The sequence below is a fragment of the Siniperca chuatsi genome, linkage group LG23 (assembly GCF_020085105.1).
Source record: "Siniperca chuatsi isolate FFG_IHB_CAS linkage group LG23, ASM2008510v1, whole genome shotgun sequence".
NCBI classification, from domain to species: domain Eukaryota; kingdom Metazoa; phylum Chordata; class Actinopteri; order Centrarchiformes; family Sinipercidae; genus Siniperca; species Siniperca chuatsi.
The window spans coordinates 23,016,002-23,036,007 of NC_058064.1; the positions used below are offsets into that span (position 1 = coordinate 23,016,002).

The 20,006-nt window shown below is 42.0% G+C and overlaps 1 protein-coding gene across 5 annotated transcripts in view; it reads right to left on the minus strand.

Annotated features, from left to right (window-relative positions):
- The window catches only part of hmga2 (high mobility group AT-hook 2), an 88,066-nt gene that overhangs the window by 18,743 nt on the left and 49,317 nt on the right, over positions 1-20,006 (minus strand). For 2 of the 5 annotated variants that reach the window (XM_044186405.1, XM_044186404.1), the window contains 2 exons: positions 3,352-3,384; positions 951-1,865 (listed from right to left, as the gene is read on the minus strand). In XM_044186405.1, coding sequence (XP_044042340.1) covers positions 1,587-1,865; positions 3,352-3,384 — 312 coding nt within the window. In that variant the 3' untranslated portion in view covers positions 951-1,586. Of the gene's footprint in view, positions 1-950; positions 2,030-3,351; positions 3,385-20,006 lie in introns of those variants that run through there. The other 3 variants (XM_044186407.1, XM_044186406.1, XM_044186408.1) reach the window with 3 other exon arrangements.

Consider the following 20,006-nt stretch of genomic DNA (forward strand, 5'->3'; position numbering starts at 1 on the left):
CTCAGGGTGAGCGGCCATCTGTCGCTGCCAGTTGGGTTGAGAGTGAGAGAGCGAGCAGGAGGAAAGAGAGCATACAGTAGCACAATGCAAATTCCATAGAATTTTAAAATAATATTAATGTAATAGAATTGGTAATATTAATATTAATAAAATAGTAATAATAATGCTATGAATAATAATGCGAATAATAGTAATAAGACTGTAGTAGCGGTTGTTGAGCAGGAACATAGCCAGCAATCACAGATCCAGACTCTGCAGCTCCGGAGGCAGAAATACCTGCTGAAAGTGACAGAAGAAGAGAAGAGAGAGACGAGAAAGCACAAAACTACGGGAGAGAGAAGATGTCGAGTTAGTAATATGCATTAATAGGATAAGAATGCATACAGATGGAGGGGGACAGGAGGAGAGAGGTGCATCATGGGAAGTCTCCCGGCAGTCTAGGCCTATAGCAGCATAACTAAAGGATGGTTCAAGACTCACCTGAACCAGCCCTGACTATAAGCTTTATCAAAGAGGAAAGTCTTAAGCCTACTCTTAAATGTGGAGATGATGTCTGCCTCCCGAACCCAAACTGGGATCTGATTCCACAGGAGAGGAGCCTGGCTCCCATTCTACTTTTGGAGACTCTAGGAACCACAAGTAACCTTGCATTCTGGGAGCGCAGTGTTCTAGTCGGGTAATAAGCTACTATGAGCTCTAAAAATCTTTACTCAAGTAAAAGTACAATTACTCCCATAAAAATTGCTCAAGTAAAAGTAAAAATTACCATTTGACACACCTACTCTGTCATGATTTATAGTTATTTCCTGTTAGTTTTATTTTGTAATATTCTCCTTCCCTCATGTGTCTTGGAGTTTTACTTCTTGTCTTTGTTTGCTTTTCCCGCCTGTTTTCAAATGTTTTCACTAAAGTGAATAAAGAAATAAAATACATAAAATACACAAAAGCAATCAAATAAACAGTTCTGGTAAAATCAGGATATGCTTTCCAATAAATGTGTGTTTTGAGAAGAGACTTAAAAGAAGACACTGACTAAGACAACAAAATTTCTTCGGGCAAGTTGTTCCAGAGACTCGGAGTCCTGATGGCAAAAGTCTTCATCCTGGACTCAGGAACAGAGAGAAGTCCCCTGCCCGAAGATCTCAAAGTACTTGAAGGTTCATAAGGGATTACAAGGTCTAAAATATATTCTGGAGCCAGACCATGGAGAGCCTGGCTTTTGGAAACCATGTTTTTTGGAATCTCCAGGTGTGGCTGAACTGGTATCTGAAATCAAAAATCTTAAGAAGGTCTTGCAGAACATTCTGGATTCCTCCAGTGCCTCCCCTGGTGGGCTTAGCCTCCAGCCTGCACCCTTGGGGTTGCTTGGGGTTGTAAGCCTGCAACCTGCTTGTCCAGAGCCAGCTAGCATCCAGCCTTCACTCAGCACTGCCAGCTGCCAGCCTGATTCCCGGCCTGCTAGCAAGTCAGCTAACCCCTCATATACTACCTCAAGTATGCTAGCTGCCAGCCCCTGACTCCAAGAAATCACGGTCCCCAACGACATCTCTTCAAGCTCTCTGGTCTCGTTTCTACTGGACCTTGCTTTAGACCCAAACAACACCCACACTGCTAGCATACAGCCAGCACAGAACCAGCCAGTTCCCTGCCACCCAATGGGAAACCTTGCAGAAGACAGTGTGGTTCCTGCCGATGTCGTGCCTCACCGCTGCCCAGTTCTTCGTCCTCACCGCTGCCCAGAGACTCAGCTGCTCAGCATCATAAAGATGTCTCCAGTCCTGCCTGGTTCCAGACAGCTGACTGGCTGTTACCACGTCCTCATGTGACGTGAGAGCGACGGTTGGTGGCGGTAATGCACCTCTAAGCTGGTTTTCCAACAGCCACAGAAGAAGAGAGTGACAGGAAACATGGAGGAGGAGTTTGAAATTGTAAATACAGAGCAGGAGGCATCCCAACCAACCCAAGATAAGGGAGAAGAACTTGTTACTAAAAGGGGTGCGACTTCTGTCGTGTGGACATGGTTGTTTGTCTGGAAGTTCCAAATAAAAGAAGAAAACAATCAAATGTGATGATGTACACAAGCACAGATTAAGAATCCAGAGGCCCGTGGGCACAAAATCTTGGTTTATATTTTAACACACACACACTGTGGCCTCCTCTTCCTCATCCTGTGTGTGTATGTGTGTGTTTATTTGATTTGATAAAAAAATAAATCAAAGACGGGATGAGGCCACAATTGGTAGGGCTTTGTAAGCCCAATCGGCCCAGTGGATAATCGGTGCTTGGAATGGTTATTTTAAACCATTTCTTAATCTACAGTATAATTACTGTATTCCATTAAATTTTATTTATATAACGCTAAATCATAAGAGAAGTTATCTCAGAGCAATTTTCATATAGAGCAGGTCTAGACCGTACTCTTTATAATTCCCACCATATCGTAGCAGTTGAGGAAGAGAAGCACAGTTTAAATTGATATTACTTTCCTACAAAGAAGTGGACAGCACAGGCAAAGTAGTTATGCTAAACAGACACTTGAGTAACATCATGATATTAAATTACATATACCGTGATAGAAGATTTTGGCCATTTCGCCCACCCCTAATGTGTAGTTTTGGAAGCCAGTGGCAGACAACATATTTTGATGTTCAGTTTGGAGGAATTGTTTCAAAATACAAACAACACAGTCATATTAAACAAAGTCATTTCCCCAATGTGGTAGTACACAACTTCACTACATGGAATAGACCAGTACACCTTTCTCCTTATGAGGTAAATGCCATTTCTTTTTAAACCTAGGTCATATTTTATAGGTCATGAAATCTGAGGACGTGGCAGCCCCGATAGCCATTAACTTCCAACAGGGCAAACAACACAAGTAGCCAGACATGCAGACAGGTTTTATACTAAACAATTCCCCTACTTAACTCAATTTATCTTATTTGGTCAATGTTTTTAAAAATTGTTCCTTGCATTGTAAAAATGTGTGCATGCACAACAGTGATACACTAACCCAGGCTGCAAAAAATACATAAACACACAAGCACTTCCTCCAAATGATGCCTTTTGCTATTTAAACCATTTAGCACTAATTGAACAGCATTTAATTTATGCTATTTAATTACGAATTCAATTTACCTTGACTTGAAAATTGTGAGCAAGCAATGTACAATAATACTTATGTATATAGCCTAAATTTAGCTAACACTATCTATAAAAAGTAAAAAGGTTAGTGCAATGTATTGAAATACAGAATAACGTATTGAATAACATAATGAGGATTGCAAAGTAATTTGTCCTGCAAGTGTATTGTACTTGTGTGTGTATGTGCACAATCCTTATGATTCTTACCTGAGCAGACTTTTTCTGGACAACTTGCTGGGGCTGCAAGACAGAAGAAGGGACATGTTAGTGTTGTTTTTCCACTTGATATCATTAACAAGAAGAACAGTTCTTAGCTGTTATTTACCAAAAATCACATGGTGGCTAGGCAAACCTCAAAATGATTTAAAAGAATGTTAAGCCTGGCTGGTTCATGATTCAACTGGAAATTAAATCCAGTGACAAAACAGAATCAAATGTAATCAGTAATATGGAATGCACAGTGTGTCTAAGCTCAGTCTAAAACAATGTACAGTCTGCAGTGATTGGTCATTCGAGAATCATGAGATTAATGATCACCTGTAATCTGACAGCAGCACAGTTATGTACAGTGAATGCTCCTCTGCACAGGCCTATTTGAACCCAGCCCGTACCCTAGTCAGTTCTTAGCTGTTGAACCCAACTAGTACAGCAAAATTTTAGACCCGAACCTAACCCGAGGCACAAAGCTATATTTTCGCTTTATTTCATCCATTACTGACCATAGCTCACAAAACTAATGCAACACATTGGCTATACTTTCCCTCTTCCTATCTACTTGCAACACATGACACATGGCACAGTCAGAGAGAGAAATAAAAACATTTCTTAATAAAATACTTAAAATAGCCAAACCCAAACCTGACCTGAGCTCATCCAGGGTTGGTCACTATACTCTCTCATGCAGTAATTATCTTGAACGAATGAAGCTGTACAACTTCAAATGTACCTTCATTTTCAGATTCAAAAATGCTTTACAAAATTTTTCTTTGAATCTACGTGCTCCTGCAAGGTAAATGCACGCTGCAGACTGTGCATGCGCAAAGTGGAGAAACAGTACAAAACAAAATAACAGAAAAACAATGAACAGATGATACAGAACCGAGTTCATGAGTCACAAACCTTTTTAGTGTCCTCTGGAAACACTTCTGTTGTCTTTTTGTCTTTACAGCGTGTTTGTGTATTTGGTTGTGTTGTGTGTATTTGCAGCGCGTTTCTGTATTTGCAGCTTGTTTTTCGAAATCCTGTGAATGTGTTGTCAAATTAATGAAGATGTTTTCTTAATTTGCTTGTGTTTTGTCTATTTGCATGTGTTTTCTTAAGATGCTGTGTGTTTGCCCTTGTTGGCCACTGTACAAGTGTACCAAGGAAACAGCATGATAATGATCGCACAATGAGGTCAGTGAGAAAATATCCGGTTGAAATCTACCAGCACTGACCCAGCTAATTCTCGCCAGAAACGAAAACACAGTATCGGCGTGGTACAGCATGTGGAAAGCAAACAGAACAGCCTACTAACCTAACAACTGGGCACTGCCATCACATGGAGATGAAAAAAGAAGTTGCTAACTGTAATGTTGTTGAATTTATAATAAAGTAACTTGGATTTACCAAATATTTGTTGCTAACTCACAAACTCGGTGGACACACGTTGCAGCAAGCATTCTGTTCTTCTTCTTCTTCTGACGCTAATGTAGCCAATAGAACAGTCAGTGTAGGCTAAACTCTGACCTGGCCATTGCTGAACGTTCTCAAAGGAGGAATGAGCATAGAGACAGAAAATCCTTGTCTGCGCAGAAAGTGTGTAGTGTGTAGCTGTGTTTATAAAAGAAATTGATTCAAAAGTAATCTGGTCAAGTTTGGAGTTTTTTAAACGCCAATGGAATTTATTAGGCTATGGCAATTTTACCACCACATTTTTTCCTGCTTTGCATTAAGATTGGGGAGGCATTCCCCCATCCATAACTTTGGGGGGCATCCCCCACATACATGGACCCAGTGAGCATGTACGTAGCAAGCTAATACTAGGTAAACATTCCTTTGAAACATCATTACACTGTTTTCCATTTCTGTAAACACTGTCAAAAACAGGTAAATATCTAAATCACTCATACAAAGAGTATGCAACAGTTACTCACAGCTATAAAATTCGCTGAGAAAGAAGGTAGAGCTGAGAACACCAGTGGCCTTTCATTAACTTGTAACACTAGAACTAACACTAGCCACGGAGACACTGCCAATGTAAATACAAGTGTCCTTTCACAAGTCACCACAAGAAGGAGCCCGTTTCCTACCATAGGGCGGAATAGCCGAGCAGTGTCAGACCTTGGGTTGGGATTAGAATTTGCTATGAAGTGACAGTGCTCTAACCACTTCACCACTGCGACATGGGTGTCCTAAAAAATAGAGTCTTTCTTCAGCTGTGCCAATGGGATCCCTGAGATTTGTACAAGTATTGTAAATACAATACTGTGTAAAATTAAAAGAATTATTAATTCAATCAGGAAATAGATTATCAAAGAACAAGTAAACAACAGAATCAACATCAACAAGTGCCAATCTTTGACATTTAACAATTTTCAATATTATTGTACATGTGCTATGGACACAGTTCCATTGGTACTCAAGAGTGTTGTGGTTACATATCGAGTCAGATTTTAACCTGCCTTCAGCCTGGTCAGTAATGGAGTCATTAAACAGTTTAATGATTGTATGTAGAGAACCAAACAGAAGCAGCGCAATTTTTTCTACAAGGAAATCATGGTGGATGATGTATACCGAGGATGCAGCTGGCTCTCACACTGCAAAATCATTGTGACTGTATGGATGTCTTATTTGGATGACAAATAAATATAGTAAAGAGCAGACCACTGCTGTGGCATGCACTTCTGACTTGCAACCACAGCAAGCATACAAGAAACACCCTCTACAACAGCTCTCCTCCCACTTTGGCATAGTGGTGAGTTACCAAATTACAAATGGTGAAAAAACACCCACCGCATACAAACATGAAATAAGAATTGTGTGTCTGCGTGTGTTAAGTAAACATTCTAAAATGTAAAGTATCTGGGGTGATTGATTATTCTTGATATAAAAGTCCATCAATGTGAATGTCTTCCATGCGTTAGAAAATTACTTTACATTAAAATCTTTGTAGGCCTTCTGAAGGTGCAGATCAACATATAGATAAAACCTGGGTTTGCAATTGACTGAAGTTTTTTTCATGTTGGCCTTCAACAGCACACACACTGTGGGGTGAAGGAGGTCTTGAACAAGCTCACAACTGCATGTATCTCTGGACCAGAGCTGAACAGCTGAGCACTCCAATAGCTTTGAGAATGTAAAAAGAAAATCTCTGTTGCTTGAAAGTCTGGTCAGCTGCTGGTCCTAAGAAGAGAGTACCATGTCCCTAACCCCCTGCACCCACCCAAGATCAGCTCAAACAGCTGGAGTTCTCTGTGCCAGCTCTGGCTGGAATGTCAGTAGGCTCAAACACAGTAATGGAGTCCATGTCAACACCGTCCTCCATGAGGTATGCAAGCAGCAGTGAAGGAAAAATATGGAAAATAGTGCACACAGAATGGAGGATGCAGACCCTCTGAACACTGCCAGGCTCCCCCTTCTGAAAGACGCCATGAGCACTCTCCCCTGCTTTGTTGTTGTGCAGGTGGGTGTAACTCATAATACTGAGATTCTAACTCATAACTTTAATTTTGTCATAATTATGATATCGTAGAAAAGGTTTCAGTCGTAGTCATCTGGACACTGTTTTCAGAATCAAGACGTTTCGGCTCCTATCCGGAAGTCATTCTCAGTTGTGAAAAATGGATTATGATACATTTTCATCAAAGTTATCCTCAATCATTAAAGTTATGATTTTGGCTTGCTTGTCACAGTTATGAGATAATCACCAGAATTTGTATTTCAGTCATTCTAAACTTTTCATCAATTTGTATTATTTTCCTGACAGGAATGGGCATGCATCCATAGCATGTTCTTGTATGTTTTAAACAGTTCATATAATCATTGTGGATTTTATTTGTGGTCAAAATTGTAAATTAAGAACCAAGACCATGCATCTCGAACCATGCATCTATCTATCTTAAATTATGTATCTTTACACCAAAGCCCACAATGGAAAGAAATCTTGAAGTTTATTGGGTTATCCTTGACATTTTTGTAGTTGTGTTTGATATCCTCCCTCCCCTAATCGCATCTAAAAACACGTTATATTATAATATTATAAAGAAAATTGTCTAGACCTACTCTATATGATAAGTGCAGTTGCAGTGCATCTGAAAGTAAATTCAAAGTATTCCAAAATAAGTGGAACCCAAGTGCAGAAGCCACTCTCCCCCACTGCCCAAAACCAGACCCCTCTCCTTCTGTAACACAAAAGATAAATTGCAGCAGTGTCTTTCACATGCTCTGGCAGCTCTTTGATGTTGCCTGGGCCTAACACTATGAATTACTTGTAGACCGCAGCAGCTGCTTGGCCCTGCAAGTGATCTGGGGGGCAGGTTGAGGCTTAGCATGAGGGCAGCGTGGGCAGCTTCCACTATTCCAAGGTATGCTACGTAAGTATGACTAGAAGTAGGAGTCCTATGGTGGGGACCCAACCTCAGCTGAAACCCAATCCCTTCCACTGCTCCAAGTATGTGGTGCTCCAAGCACTCAGCTCTACAACCACCCAGCAGCCTCTTTTCAGAAATCTTCCTCTGATCAAAGTGAGAAATGTCTCTGCTCTGCTGAGCACCTTGTACGGGCCACCATTCACAAAAGTCCCACTTATCAGCAGGAATGGGCTGCTCACGCTGCTCTCTCCCGATCACCACAGTAGCTGCCCAAATCACTTTCTACTGTGTCTGAAAGTGATTGACTTACTTTACTTTTCCTCTCACTTCTTCACCCTGGCCAAGAAAGCTCAGAAACGGCTATATTTCTTAAGGAAAGGAAAGGCAAAATTTCTGTGCCAAGTTCTTGTTAACTTTTACAGAGGAGCAATAGAAAGCATCCTAACTGGAAACATCAAAAACTGGCATGGGATGTGCACAGCCCAGGACCAGAGGGCTCTGTAGCGGGTTATTAAAACCGCTCAGAACATCATTGTTACCAATCTACCAAGCATCAGTGATATCGGTGAGGTGCCTGCGGAGAGCCCAAAGCATACTAAAGGGCAGTACCCACCCCAGCCACAGCCTGTTCACCCTGCTGCCATTTCGAAAGAGATACAGAAGGTACACTGTAGTACCACCAGACTACAGAGCAGTTCTTTCCTCAGGCTGTGAGACTATATTCCTCCTCAGCACTCCACCATGTATAGTTTTCATTTCTATGACTAGCATAAAGGGAACTACAAAACAAAATCTCATTATACAACCCTGTGTTGTAAAGTGATCAATAAATCTATGTTGTATCTTTATTGATTCTCCAAATGTTCATACAAAAATGTACACTGGAATCGTCATATCATCTCTTCCAGTGTGATCAAATAAAATATAGATGTGCACAAGCACTTTAAATTGTAGTAGCTGATATCTTGCCCTGGGTTAATATGTAAAAGTTACGGAGCAAAGCCCAAAATTTTTGATAACTTTTTCCCTTTAAACTCCATTTTACACTTGAATTAGTCATTTGTGATCTCAAATGACTTAATTCACCCCTTCCCTTCTCCCCCGATCAGGCGCACAATGTCCCTCTGCACCAGTAGCCCATGAGTTCTTTGCCTCCAGCAGTAGACAAGAAGTACTCAAGAACCTTGACGCTGACATCTTTATCACAATGTTTTTTTTACATGCACACTATTGTCAAAAATTTTAAAGTGCAACAATCTGGTAGCCCAGTGTCAAAGATGTTGATTCTACAGCCAAAAGCCAAAGTTTATCCACATTTGTCAGTTCAAAATAATCAAAATAATACTTAATTAAATCAAAGCAGCCCATTTAGATATTGACATGACAATTTTCACAGAACATCATGTGTGTACCCAGCAATCAAAGATGTCCAGCAAAGAGAAAACATGTACCATATGTACTAGTAATTATTGTAATAATAATACAGTATGTTAGCAAAGCAGAGACTTTAAAAAAAGATGCAAATGTTGAATTTAATGTAACTTTAACACATTAAAATTTCATCAATTTCAGGTTGGTCTTCACTTGCTCAAAAAGAAAATAAATTATTTGTTATGATATGAAACTCTACACAGCCAATAATGAAAAACTACAAGACTCTTAGGGTGATTTCACACTTGTAGGGAAAAAAATGTTACATTGTTGCATTTTAGTTCTGGTCCGATTCCTGTTCACATTGACTTTTTACAAACGAACCAAGAGGAATAAATATGAAGTTATACCGACTGAGAGGTAACTCGTTAATTGGACAGTTTAGCAATTGTCATCCTGCATCAGTGCATCATCAGTACCCACGTGGGGAAATCAAATTCCGGTGATTGACAGAAGTTTTCACTGTAATGCTTCTGATGTGTATATTCTTGTTGCCATTATACGCATTATTAGTATTATTAGACTGCAAATCAACCACATTATGAATAATGACGTAGAGACAGGATGAAAAGGAGGCATCGTGTACAGTAAAGATTCGGGGCTTACTGCTGTGGTACCGCTGTCACACACTTTTTAATGGACTTAATGAACTGACAAAGTACACAGAGTAGGCTACAAGCACAGCAGTTTTAACGTATTAATCAGGGAAAATACCTGCGTTAATGTGCAAACGTGGTTACCAAATGATCTGCATAAATATATAGATGGCTTATACAGATCAATTATAACATCGCTTCCTTGAACCGATTTCACAATCAGTTGATGGGTTCTGAGGATGGGTCCTGATGATGCAGAATGACCTCACCAAAAGAGTCCAAAAAATTAGTTACCTGTCAGTCTGTATAAATTCATGTTTATTCCTTGTAGTTCATTTGTAAAAAGTCAGCTTGAACACGAACCAGACCAGAACAAAAAACTCAACAATGTAAAATATACTGAACTAAGTGCTCTAATGGCCTGTCTACAAAGAAGGCGTTTCAGCCGCGTTTTTCAGTCGTCCCTCTCATGCGCATCTGATAGTACAGATTTGCTTCAATTTTAAACAGCTGTCCACGCAGGCCATGCAATGGCTCGCATTTCCTGTATTTTCACACTTCAAGTCTATTTTTTTTACATTTTACGCGAACAACTACAGTGATTGTGTGTTTGGACTCTCACCGCTGACAAAACGTGGGCGGCCTACACTCAATACTGTGTGCATCCTGTGTGGACACATACAAACAATTCAATTCAATTTTATTTAGCGCCAAATCATAACAGAAGTTAGTTGAGGGCACTTTTCATATAGAGCAGGTCTATACCATATTCCTACTAATAATATTAACAAAGACCCAACAATTCCCACCATGAGCAAGCACTTGGCAACAGTGGCAAGGATAAACCCCCTTTTAACAGGGAGAAACCTCGAGCAGAACCAGGCTCTAGGTGGGTGGCCATCTGCCTGAAACTGTTGGGTTGAGAGAGAAAAGAGAGAGGGGGAGAGGGGAGAGAGAGCAGGAGGAAAGGGAACATACTGTAGCACAATGCAAGTTCCACATAGAGAATAGTAATAGTAATGGTAGAATCAGAATCAGCTTTATTGCCAAGTAGGTTTACACATACAAGCTTTGGTATTTTGGTGCTAAACAATAAACATAGTAGAAATATAAAAAAAAAGATAAAGCAAGGACAATCATAAAGCAATCATAAATATAAAATATAAAACTGACAATAACATAATAAATAATATTAAAAAATATTCTAAGAAAGTAATAAAGAATATGTACAATATATTTTAAGTAAAGTTTGTGCAGGGATGTGCAATGTGCAAAATATTTACATGGGAATGTGCAAAAGTTTACAGTATACAGTACTATAAGCTGCAGACGGAAACAAGGGATCAGCCACAATCTTTTCTGCATGCCTCATAGTTCTGGAGGTGTACAGGTCCTAGAGGGAAGGCAGATTGCAGCCAATCACCTTCTCGGCAGCGCGAATGATATGCTGCAGTCTGCCGTTGTGATTGGCAGCGGCAGATGGTGATGGAGGAGGTGAGGATGGACTCGATGATTGCAGTGTAGAAGTGCCCCATCATCTCTGGCAGGTTGCATTTCTTCAGCTACCACAGGAAGTACATCCTCTGCTGGGCTTTCTTGGTGAGGGAGCTGATGTTCAGCTGACTGGAGGTGCAGCTGTTGGTGTACAGAAAGAATAGAGGGAGTAGAGGGGAAAGAACGCAGCCTTAGGGTGCGGTGCTGATGGTCCGGGAGTCAGAGACATGTTTTCCCAGCCTCACGTGTTGCGTCCTGTCGGACAGAAAGTCTGTGATCCATCTGCAAGTGGAGTCAGGCACACTCAGCTGGGATAGCTTGTCCTGTAGCAGGGCTGGGATGATGGTGTTGAAGGCAGAGCTGAAATCCACAAACAGGATACTGGCATCCAGGTGCTGGAGGATGAAGTGAAGGGCCATGTTTACTGCATCGTCTACAGACCTGTTGGCTCTGTAGGCAAACTGCAGGGGATCCAGGAGTGGGTCTGTGAAGGATTTGAGGTGGGACAACACAAGGTGCTCAAAAGACTTCATTACCACAGAGGTCAGGGTGACGGGTCTGTAGTCCTTAAGTCCTGTGGTCCTTGGTTTGATGGTGGAGGATTTGAAGCAGGCAGGCACATGGAATGTCTCCAGTGAGGTGTTAAAGATGTCCATGACATCCAGAGACAGCTGATCAGCACAGTGATTCAGGTGGAGAGAGAGTCTGGCCCGGCTGCATTGTGGGGGTTCTGCCTCCTGAACAGCCTGTTGACATCCTTCTCTAGGATGAAGAGAGTCGTTGTTGCAGTATGGGAGGGGGGAGCTTCTGGGGTGGGCAGTTGTGGAGAGGCCCAGGCCCCTGCTGAGGTGGTGCAGGTGGAGCTTGTGGGCTGGAGCTGGTGGATGGAGTCACGGGTGATGGTGTCAGGACTGTAACATTGTCTCTCAAAGTGACAGTAGAACTCATTCAATTGTTTGGCCAGGTGCAAGTTGTTAATGGAGTGGGGGTCTTTAGATTTGTAGTTCGTGATCTGTCTGAGCCCCCTCCAGACAGAACCAGAGTCACTGCCTGAGAACTGGTGTTGGAGTTTCTCAGAATACATTTGTTTAGCTTCTCTCATCGCCTTGCTAAACCTGCACTTTGACTCCCTAAACCTGTCCCTGTCTCCACTCCTGAATGCCTCTTCCTTTTCCAACTTTAGCTGTCTGAATTTAGCTGTGAACCAGGGTTTGTCATTATTATAACTCACCCTGGTACATGATGGTGGACAGCAGTCCTCACAGATGCTGATGTATGACATGACAGCCTCTGTGAACTCATCCAGACTGATGGTAGCAGTCCTGACAGCATCCCAGTCAGTACAATCCAAGCACTCCCAAAAGGTCCTCCATAGCTTCACTGGTCCACTGCTTTGATATCCTCACAACTGGTTTAGAGAGCTTTAATTTCTGCCTGTATGCAGGAATCAGGTGGACCATGATGTGGTCAGAGTGACCCAGTGCAGCACGGGGGATGGCGTGATAGGCACTGTTGATTGTTGTGTAACAGCGATCCAGAATATTCTCCTCTCTGGTCAGGCATTTAATAAACTGTCTGTATTTGGGGAGTTCATGGCTGAGATTTCCCTTGTTAAAGTCATCGGGGACAATGACTAAGGAGTCTGGGTTTGTCCGCTCCACACAGAGTATCTGGTCGGCAAGCATGCGCTGTGCGTCCTGCGTGTTGGCCTGCATTGGAATGTAACACCAACCAGAATGAATGAAACAAACTCACGAGGGGAGTAGAAGGGTTTACAGTTTCTGAATAAATATTCCAGATCAGGAGAACAGTGCTGTTGAATCACTGTCACATTGTTACACTAGCCACTGTTGATGTGAAAACAGATACCTCTACCTTTCGTTTTGCCAGAAAGTTCTGTGTTACCATCCGCTCTGAAGAGTTTTAAGCCTGCCAACTGCAGCTCAGAGTCCGGTATCGATCCACACAGCCACATCTCCATGAAGCACAAAACGGAAGATGAATAAAAGTCTCTGTTTTTTGTCACCACTAGCTGAAGTTCATCCAGTTTATTGCACAATGAGCGCATGTTGGAGAGAAATATTCCCAGTAACGGTGGGTAAGTCTGCGCCGGCAGAGGCGCACAAGCACACCTGCAAGTTGCCCTCTCCTCCGGGGTTTCACTGCATGAGCAAAGGTGGAGCACCTTTGACCAGAATGTCCAATAATTCCAGTGATGAAACCAAAAAGACGGTTTGTGGACGATTGGTGGATGACCCGCTCTACCACTAAGCCACAACCGCTTTGCATTCTATTTCCCAAATGTTAATGTTATTGTGCCTACTCCTTCTGTCTTAACATGTAATTGCATGTATAGCATTGCATGTATAGCATTACTAAATGTATCTGATATATCTGTATCTGACTGTACTGTATGTCTCTATATACAGTGTGTTGTGTATGCAAGTATGTACTGTACCACCAACAGCACAGTTATGAATTGTACCTATCAGGGTCCAACTAAACCCTGCGATTAGGGGGTGTTTGGCAAAGGGCCATTTGTAAAAGGAGAAAAAGGTCTGTCGTTGCAAGGAATGTGGAAAATTCCTAGCAGACAGACAGTCTTTTGTTGGGAGGGTTTTAGGGGGGTGCTCAGAAAGGAAAGAAAGGCAAACACAAATTGGATAGGCTCCATTTAGGAGTCTCTGCTGTTTGAAGTGAAATCTGTTCCCAGAGTATCTCAAAGGAAATGAGGAAGAAAAGTAGAAAAAAGACATCCAATATGTCTGCTTAGACTTTACTGATCTTCTTTGCTTATTGTTGGGTTCATTGAATTTTGCATTTACAGAATAAAAGAAATTAAAGCTGCTAAATGACATTGGGGGCGCTATAGAGCGAATGTGCCACCCCCAAGCCCATATGTGAACTCAAATTGATGTTCAAGCCTAGGCGCAAAGTTTCGAGACTTTTTCAGCATCCTAATGGCCTCAAACATGTGTTAAAAAAATTAAAACTGACACAGGAAATCCAAAATGGCCGACTTCCTGTTGGGAAAACTCAAAAGAAACTGAAATATATTCTTTATGATGCAACATTTTCCCAACCGTGGTGTGCGTTTGGGGGCGCTATAGATCCCTATCTCCACGCCCAAGCCCAATTGGAAACTGTCTGCATCGAGCCCGCAGCATTCTTAAGGACTCCTCTCACTCCGCCCAGAGTTTTCTCCCCTGCCTTTCGGCAGGCTCCTCAGGTGCCTCCGGACAAGGACCAGCAGAGTGAGAAACCGCTTTTCTCCCAAAGCTGTCTTCCAACTGAACTTTGCGCCCCGCTGATTCCACTGTCCCCACATATACCTTAACTTTAAATGCTGCTATATTGTTTTTACTGCTGCTATATTGTTTTTGCTACATGTACCACATGTTCATTTGCACTACCGGACTATCTATTTATACATATACTGCATCATTTGCAATCCAGTACTATGTTCTGAATACTGCAAAACCTCATCTACTGCACTGTTAACTATTTCTGTCCATAATTTGCACTACTTATCTGCCCATTCCAATTCATTATTGTAAATATCCATCAGTATACTTCTGTTTATAGTAATGTCATCTGTATATGTCAATAGCACTTGTAAAATATTTTCATAATATTGCTCTATCCTACATTTATGCACATACTTCATATCCTGCACTTGCTTATTGCACTTCTGGACCTAGACCTAAACTGCATTCCGTTGCCTTGTACTTGTACATGTGTAATGACAATAAAGTTGAATCTAATCTAATCACTGCAGAACTTAGTGATTTTCGCCATCCGAGACTTTTAGAGCATCCTAAGCCCCTCAAAAATGCATTTGAAGGGGCAGAATAACAACAATAATAATAATAATAATCTCTACAAAAACAAAACTGAGTGCATTACTGGCTACATTAACTTCTGTGTGGACTGCAATGTCCCAACTAAGATGGTCCATTGTTATCCAAATAATAAACCGTGAGTAAAAAAGGACATCAAAGACATCCTGAATGCCAAGAGGAGGGCCTTTACTGATGGTAATAGGGAGGAGGTGAGGGCTATCCAGGCCGATCTGAAGGTGAAAATCAGGGAGGCCAAGGAGAAGTACAGGAGGAAGCTGGAGCGGAAACTCCAGCACAACAACATGAGAGAGGTCTGGAGCGGCATGAAGAGCATCACTGGCTTCAGACCGACAGCAGAGGAGTTGAAGGCAGCTTGGACAGGGCCAACGAACTTAATCTGTTCTTTAACAGATTCGACACAACAGCTCCTGCTCATCACCCCTCTAACTCAGCTGCTGTCAGCCCTCAAGCTCCTCTGAGTACTCTGCTCCCCCCTCCCCAACAGGCTAATGGCCCTCTTCAGACTAATGACTCCCCCCCTCCCCCACCTGTAACCTCTGCTGTGTGCTTGACTGCTGACCAGGTTCTCATCGGACAGCTGATGAAACTCCACTCAAACAAGGCTGCAGGCACCAATGGCGTTTGCCCCGGGGTGCTAAAAGCCTGTGCCCCCCAGCTATGTGGACCCTCTGGAGTCTCCACAGGGTCCCTGTTCTGTGGAAGACATCTTGCCTCGTTCCTGTGCCGAAGACGCCACGTCCCAGTGGCTCCAAGGATTACAGACCGGTGGCACTGACCTCCCACATAAAAGACCTTTGAGAGACTAGTGCTGGAACAGCTGCGGCCCATGGTCAGACCCCTCCTATACCCCCTTCAGTTCGCCTAGCAGCCCTGGCTGGGAGTTGAGGACGCCATCATCTTCCTGCTGAACCGCATCCACACCCACCTGGACAAGCTGGCAAGCACGGTGAGGATCATGTTTTTTGACTTCTCCAGTGCTTTCAACACCATTCGGCCAGCCCTGCTGGGTGAGAAGCTGGCAGCGATGCAGGTGGATGCCCCCCTTGTGTCCTGGATTGTGGACTACCTGACTAGCAGACCACAGCACGTGCGCCTGCAGCACTGTGTATCGGACAGCGTAGTCAGCAACACTGGGGCCCCTCAGGGGACTGTCCTCTCTCCCTTCCTCTTCACCATCTACACCACGGACTTCAGACACCACACAGAGTCCTGCCACCTTCAGAAGTTTTCTGATGACTCTGCTGTGGTGGGATGTATCAGCGGTGGTGATGTGTCTGAGTACAGGGCTGTGGTGGGGAACTTTGTCTCATGGTGTGAGCAGAACCATCTGCAGCTCAAAGAGACAAAGTCTAAGGAGCTGGTTGTGGATCTACGGAGGGCCAAGGCGCCAGTGACCCCGGTTTCCATCCAGGGGGTTAGTGTGGACATTGTAGAGGACTACAAGTACCTGGGAGTACACTTAGACAATAAACTGGACTGGGCTAAGAACACTCAGGCTGTTTACAGGAAGGGCCAGAGCCGCCTCTATTTTCTGAGGAGGCTGAGGTCCTTCAACATCTGCTGGACAATGCTGAGGATGTTTTATGAGTCTGTGGTGGCCAGTGCTGTCCTGTATGATGTTGCATGCTGGGGCAGCAGGCTGAGGTTAGCGGACGCCAACAGACTCAACAAACTGATCCGTAAGGCTAGTGACATTGTGGGGGTGGAGCTGGACTCTCTGGCAGTGGTGTCAGAGAGGAGGATGCTGGCCAAACTACATGCCATCTTGGACAGGGTCTCCCACCCACTCAGTGATGTGCTGGTCAAGGAAAGGAGCACCTTCAGCGGAAGATTCATCCCCCCAAAAAACACCACAGAGCGCCACAGGAAGTCATTCCTGCCTGTGGCCATCAAACTCTTTAACTCCTCCCTCTAATGGTTAGTCTATATGACCCTAGGTCACTAAACTGGATATTGATCATTACATCTCTGCAATACTTGAATAATTTTGCAATATCCGTGTAATACTCATGTGCAATATTTAGCTTTTTCCTATTTATTATCCATACCTCCATTACTGCTGTTGCAATACTACTGATTTGGTACTTCACACTTATTTTATTTTATACTTATATCCACTTGGTACTTAATGTATTTTCTGACCTGTTTTCATAGTGTATTGTATTATATATATATTTTTTGCTAGTACTTTCTCCTGTGTACACTGACGTAAAGGTGAGCTGCTGTAACAAAGAGTTTCCCTTTGGGGATCAATAAAGTATTTCTGATTCTGATTCTGAATAGTCACAAACATGTTTCATTTTGTTCAGTATATTATGTTTGTGAGTTCAGCAGTCTTTAGTGTCTTGGAACATTTGATGCAAATGCATGTGGCTGTTTCCCAACGTGCATGCGTGCCTGCTTTGAAACAGGAAGGACTCTATGGCACTCAGCTCTGCCTTGTTTTAATAGAACGTTACAGATGTTATGAATTAACCTGTCATGCTTGGAACAGCTCACTTCCTGCCTCATAATGGTGGTAGTAGAAATACTCAAATTACATATATGTTCATATCTATTTCTGGAAAGAACTGCATTGTGAAAAAAAGAAAAAAAATCCAAGCTATCGCTAAACAAACAGCCAGGACACCACAGGACAGCCGTGTAACTTCCTGCATAAAAAAGAGAATGAGGGGTACTCTAAGTAAGTGCTCTCCTTTTCATTACAATGTACCTGCAAAAGCTCAAGTTGTAATTTGTTTTTAAGCTGCATTTATTGGCATTCTCCCAATTTGGACTAAAATCAGCAAACTTGATGTTCCCACTAATTCTTCCTAACACTTGCTGTGATAGATATGATTGTGTCTGACATATGAGTTTGGAATTGACAATACTGATGACCTAAAATTCCACCATGGGAATTCTTGAGGTTAAGCCAATTTATTTATTTTTTTGTATATGCTTAATTTTCCAGCAAAAAGGTCAATGTGTGTTCAAGGTAGCAACAAAATACACATTTTCACCATTTGTTTCCATTTAAAGAAACATGCAACTTGAGATTACAGTATGTGTACATGTAAATCCTCTCCCTAGCAATTCAAAGAATTTGCCAGGTTTGCCATTGTGGTTTATCATTGCTCATGCTAACTATCCAGAGTTTCCTCTGTTTATTCCTAACAAAGTGCAAACATGATGCATCACTCTGTGCCAGAGAATTTTTGTCAGGAAAGCCTTGTTGAATCACTATTTAGTTGAAGCAATGAATCAATAGAAGTAAAAGAGAACTGTACTAAAATGTTAAATTATTACAATATGGTATTGTATATAATATGCCAATTGAGTAATCCCATGTTGAGCAGAATGTTATCTCTGTAGCAAACTTAAATGCTACTGCTTTTTACATACTAATCTGTGTAGCAGCTTGCTGCCATGTTGTTGTAACTGAAGTGAAATAATTAAACTCTTCCAGAGGCTGCAGCAGGAAAAAAGGGGTGGGAGTTGGGGGAGGGAGACACAGGTGACCTGTGGAAATCCGCTAAGGTCCCAGAGAACTCCTGATGTTAGTAGAGTCCCGGTCTGAACAAAGGCCTCTAGTGGCTGGAATTGAACGTTTCAGCCCGGCAGCAGCCAAGGCTGGAGGAGGGTTTTGAGAATGTAGGGAATGAGGCAAAACTGATGCCCACCCCCACCTCCTTTCAGTGTCTCTCTGTGGTCTCTAAGGTCTCTCTTTCTCTTTCTCTTACAAATAGCCTGGGGAAGGAGTATGATACAGCAGCACCAACCTAAAAATAACTAAATGCACCTCATCCAGTAGACACAAAAAACAGAAGTCACTACATATGCAATTAACTGCAAGCATAATACAAAAATCATGTCTTCTTCATACAAGAACAAATGAAAGTAACTGAGTCATGTGTGTATGAATTTTTAACTGCATGAAGAAGAATGTACCTTTCACATGAACCTAATGCTGCTAGCGTTGAGCAGTACTGCTGCGCATTTCTCGTAATAAGATAACAAAAGTGATACTTTTTTAATTGATAGTAAATAAACATATAGTATTTATGGAGTGTTTTAGATTTGCTGTTCTAAGCACTCTATATTCTATGGAATTTGTCTGTGAGCAGTTCTCTAGCACAAAAGTGTGAGAACTGATGGTAATGTGTTTTACATTAAGAATTTGGAATTGACAGAAGAAGAACTGGATGCTAAACAGCCAAAGCCAGAAAGTTTGCAACTTCATCTTCTGTGAATTATGTTCAAATCATTTTGGGGGATACATAATGCCACCAGGATGACTTATTTTAATTCAGTGTATAAGTCGACATGTAACATTTCCATAACACTTCCAACATGGCAAGTCTGAACTGAATGCTGTCAGATTAACTTGAATGCCTCAGCAGCACAAGGTGAAATAAACACTAAGAGAGAATAAATCAGATCTGTCCACTGTACTGCACTGTAATGCATTTATAATAATATCATAATATACTTGCAATTTATGCAGCCCTTTTCTAAAACACAGTTACAAAGTGCTTCACAATAGGACAAATCTAAACAATACAAAACACAGCAGATATACTAGTCAACATACTGGGGGAAAAAATCAATAAAAAGCTATTTTAAAAAGGTGGGGTTTTAAAAGTGAATTTAAAGAAGATAAAGATTTGCTACCCTGAACTCTTCAGGCAAGTCATTCAAAGTCTAGGAGCCTTGACAGTAAAGGCTCTATCACCTTTGTGTTTGATCTTGGAACAGCAAGAAGAGATCTGAGGATCTCAGGGAGCGAGGGGCAGCATAAGGAACTAAAAGGTCAGATATATACTTTGGGAAAAGGCCCTTGAGGTCTTTAAAAGTAATCAGATTTTGTAATCAATTGGAAAAGCAGGTAGCCAGTGGTAGCCAGTGGACAGAGGCAAGGATCAATG